We start from the raw sequence: 4,575 nt of genomic DNA, 5'->3' as shown, positions 1-4,575 counted from the left end.
AAGGAGGTGTAAGGCAAGGATGGAGGGAGTGCATGAGTCGGCAAGGGAGGTGTGGATTGCTATAAAGGTATGGCTTAGTAAATTATCTACTCTATTGCGTCAGCTTTGGAAGATCTCTAATAATGACCAGAACATTCTTAGGGCTCTTGAGGTGCCTTTTAGTAATAGCCCGAAAAGGTCTCCGCGTTTAATTGGATGGAAGAAATCAACAAATGGCTGGGTTAAACTGAACGTCGATGGCAGTTGCTGTGGTAATTCAGGTAATTGTGGTGGAGGGGGTATCATTCGCGACTCGTTTGGAAATTTTATGTCGGCCTTCTCGACTCATTTTGGTCATGAGACTAATAATGAAGTTGAACTTCGTGCCTTAAGTGTGGGTGTGGGTGTTTGTAAGGAGATGGGATATACACATATTATTTTAGAATGCGATTCCAGTTTGGTGGTACATTGGTTAAAATGTCAAAGGTGCTCGGTGTGGTACTTATGGGAGTACTGGGACGAGTAGCTAGAAAAGTTACAAGGATTAGAATTTTCCATTGAGCACCAATTCAGAGAAGGGAATTCTCTAGCAGATGCCTTGGCTCGTCTAGGTGAACAAGGCTTTAACATGAGATTTAATTCTTTTTGTTCTTTGCCTAGAAACATAAAAGGTATGATTCGGTTAGATAAGGTAGGTCTTCCAAACATTCGTCTCTAGTAGGTTGGGTTAATTTTATTTTATTTTGATGTTGGTCTCTAGGCTCGGTCTAGTTTGTTTCTAGGCATGTTTAGAGCTCTTTGGTCTTTGTTTATGGTTCGATTGAATTTGTTTTTGGTTTGGATGAATTTTGATGTTCTGATTGTTATAACGGTATTCTTCCGTTATATGTGAAGATTTTTTAATAAACTTGAGACGAAATTACTTTGTGGGTAGCTACTGACAATTCTTTAAAAAAAAAAAATTTTTTGATTTATTATTATTAGAAAAAGAAAATTAAAAAAAGGGTCAAAAAAATACAGTGAATATGAAGAGGACGTGTGGTACTCCCTGCCGAGGCAGGAGAGTGCCTCGAAATTATTAGATACTGTTCCCGTGATCGCTGACACCATATGGCCACACACACCCCCCCGCATTGATATCTTCACAAAATTAATATAATTTAAAAATTCTGACACCTTCCAGCTGTCACGCTGCTCCTCTGCTATTGATCTGCCCATCACTATTTGCCCCCCAAAGGCCAAAAACCCATCCCTCTCTCTAGTTTACAAGAATCTTCACTTTTTATTTAATTCAAACACTCCTTTACATACAAATATGAATTTCCTCCATCCACTCCACTCCCGTCCCGATTACAACGCATCCATCCAACAGCTGTTCAAAGTCTTTAATTCAATAGATTCCTGCCATTACCAATTTTTGTTTATTTATTTGTTTATTAGAGTGTGTGAACCACTTTCAGCCATTTCTTCCACAAGATGCCTCCACGTTATTCACACAATTAATGGTCCAACGCATATAATCTCTATTTCTATCTCTCTCTCTCTCTCTTCCTACAAAACTCTCTTTGTTTTATATCCACATTTTTTTTTACATAAACTTGTACAATTCTCCATTCCTCGCAGCAGCCAAATTCATCACAGCTTGACCCCCGGACAGGACAGGACAGGACATGTCCAAAATTCCCCATTATCTTATATCTTATAATATAATATCTACGTGGGTTAGTCCAAGAAAAATCCAGCTGTGCTCCACCATCTTTTGCATCCACGATGGAAAAAAAAAAGCCGCTCATATAGCTGGCGCTGGGGTCCAACTTTCACGTGTCGGAATCCAATTCGGCCGAAACCCCCGACCCTCGATTATAGGTCCTGTCCATCTTCTGGGCCAGCTCATGTAACACTTGCCACGTGGCGTCGCCTTTCCCGACCCGGTTGTGGAAAAGCAAGGCCCGCTTGTTCTTCGGGTCCCACAGGTTCTGTTGGATTGTGCTCAGATTGGTCGCCGCCACGTGTTCCAGAATATTTCCCAGCTTGTCCACGTCCCTTTCCGCCACAGTGAGTGATATTTCCGTCCAGTTCACGGCTGACGGGAATGGTAACCGGATGCCATCTGCTATTATTACCGGCACGCATCCCAACGCCACGGACTCGACCAGCCTCGGACTCCACGGGGCCCACCCCAGAGGGCACAAACAGAAAACCGACCGTGCAATTTCAGACTGGTAGCCGGCAAACCTATGCCTCTTCAGATAAAACCTCCGGTCGCTGCTGTATTTCCGCCATATCACCGTCCGCACACGCCTGCATTAAGGAGAACCAAAAGTAAATACCAAATACCTCGAGGGTAATTCAGTACATCCGGAGACAACAACCATGATTACAAGTTTGATTAGAGTGGATTAGAGGGAGTGATCAATCAATTACTTGCTGTAAAATCGGCCGCTGACGTTCTTTGGATGAACTTCCATTTTGCCCCTGAAGAACACGAAAATATCACGTCGACCCTTCAACGGATAATTTTCTACGGTTGTCTGTACAGATTCAGGCGAAATATAAGGTGGGATAAGCACATTCTCGACGTCCTGACACGGGTGCTTATAGTTGACGCCAAAAGTCTGCAGTATGATGGAGGTTTTCAAGAATCCAGGTATGCCATCCGCGATCGCCGCTTCCTCCTAAACATATCCCAAAAAAACACCAAAACAAAATATTTAGGAACACAGGAACAATCTGAAAAGCCCCGAACAAGAAGGGCGAAATTTCTGAGAAAAGACTAGACTTTTGGTTTGGTAAATACCATGGCGTGGAAGCAGGCTCCGTAGTCGTGGGAGGCGACGAAGACGTGGTCGGACCCCCCTGTACGATTCCAGAACGGGTACTCGGTGGAGATAAGCTGGACAGCAGAAGCTAACAGACTCCTCGCGTGCCCGATTGCTGGGAAGCCATTGATGGTGCTGAAGTTGCAAGAGACGTAGACGGGAACGAAGAAAAAATCGGCTTCGTAAGGATCGAAGGTCCGCACATGGCTGGTCAAAAGAGCTCTGTGAATGGCAACCTCCGACGCAAACAAATGCTTGCTGCACCGCTCGTTTGAGAGCCAGTTCATATTGTAATTCGGCGGCAGATCATAGACGAAAATCTTCAAATTCTTCAAGAACATTGCTGAAAATATATACATATGTTAAAGTTTCAGTTACATGGGCGAAAGAGGTGAAAAATTTCATCAAAACTGTGAGGGAAAACAATTAAACCTGAATTACTTGTGGCTTGTTGGAGGAGAGTGGCGTTGGTGGACTCGAAGAGAGCGCGAGAAGCGAGGGTCGATTCGGAGTTAAGGACATGGGTTTTGGATAGAGAGGTAGGTTTGTTCTGTGGGTTATTGTTGGTGACGAAATAGGAGCCGAAAAGATAGAGCGAGAGGGAGAACCAGAGGACCCATTTGTAGTACCTGTAAAACAAGCTCCTTTCTTGGGGCCTGCCATTTTTGTTGTGCAAAAGCCTCATCCTCACATAGAAACCCCGGTTCTTCGAGGGTCTCTTCGGCTCCGCCATCTCATTTAAAACCTAGAAAAAACCCATGACGTCGCTTTGGCAAGTGAAAAGTTTAGCAGTTGGGATAGGGCTTTCGGTTCTTGGTCTGCGAAGAAGTGGAAACGAAGGAACAGTGATTGAAGAAGAAGAAACAAGAGAGGTTGTTGGTACTTCGTTGTTGTGACCAAAACTAAACAGGTATAATAATAAAACATTAAAAAAATGATAAATGGATTGGTTTGGGATGTCTATATGCGTTTGGTTCAGTTCTGGTGATTCTCGATAATAATATGTATAAAAAATCACTATATTTCTGCAGGAACAGTTCACCCATGGAGAGAGACACAGAGAGTGTCTGTGTGGGGTTTCAGAAGGTCACATGGAGAACAGAAGCAGCAGCAAAATTAGAAATTAAAAACAACGAAACATGGGGAAGCTGGTCTCGTTTTCTATGCTTGTTTTGATCCTTTCGGAGTCCAGACGAGTTGAATGACGGAAACACCCTTATCATGTCACCAGAAAGTGAGCTATGAGCAGTAGTGTTTGGTAAAAACGGAGTAGTTACTCGTAATATCCGGTGAGCTTGTCTCTTCAAACAGTTCAATCAATGTGTCATAGTCTGTCTATTTGCATTATGAATGAAAAATACAGCAGCGAGGATTACAGCTGAGCTGGGTTACGTAGTTGAAGAGCTTTAAATTGCATTTGATGGGCAGTTGGTACAAGTTACTAATTGTGTAAATATTAAAATTATTACTAAAAAATTATGTTTTTTAACTTTTAAATTTATTTATTTAAAAAAAATACGCGACACATTTTTATTTATAATATTTATTTTATTAATTTTTTTAAAATTTAAAATTTAAAATTTAAAATTTTTAACATATCAATAATTAATATATAAAATAAGTAATTTTTTTTAAATATATTTAATATTTTTCTAATTTCAAATATAAAAGATTTAAAAATTTTGAATTTAACTCGTTCTCCAAGAAAAAGGGGCACGTAAAAGGATGTTAAAAAAAAACTCTGAATGCTAATTAAAGAACTTCGTTCTCCAAGAAA

General features: G+C 41.1%; 1 protein-coding gene across 1 annotated transcript; it reads right to left on the bottom strand.

Moving 5' to 3' along the window:
• Positions 1-1,527: 1,527 nt before the first annotated feature.
• LOC108989698 (probable glucuronoxylan glucuronosyltransferase IRX7) lies at positions 1,528-3,830 on the bottom strand. The gene is made up of 4 exons (XM_018963407.2): positions 3,231-3,830; positions 2,777-3,141; positions 2,404-2,654; positions 1,528-2,280 (listed from the first exon to the last, which is right to left on the bottom strand). The coding sequence occupies exons 1-4, from the start codon at positions 3,529-3,531 to the stop codon at positions 1,797-1,799; spliced, it is 1,401 nt and encodes a 466-aa protein (XP_018818952.1). The 5' UTR covers positions 3,532-3,830; the 3' UTR covers positions 1,528-1,796.
• Between the last annotated feature and the right edge of the window lie 745 nt (positions 3,831-4,575).

Source organism: Juglans regia, chromosome 14, assembly GCF_001411555.2.
Source record: "Juglans regia cultivar Chandler chromosome 14, Walnut 2.0, whole genome shotgun sequence".
In the NCBI taxonomy this organism is placed as follows: domain Eukaryota; kingdom Viridiplantae; phylum Streptophyta; class Magnoliopsida; order Fagales; family Juglandaceae; genus Juglans; species Juglans regia.
The sequence above is the reverse complement of the archived record's forward strand: the minus strand, read 5'-3'. Positions and strand labels throughout refer to the sequence as shown.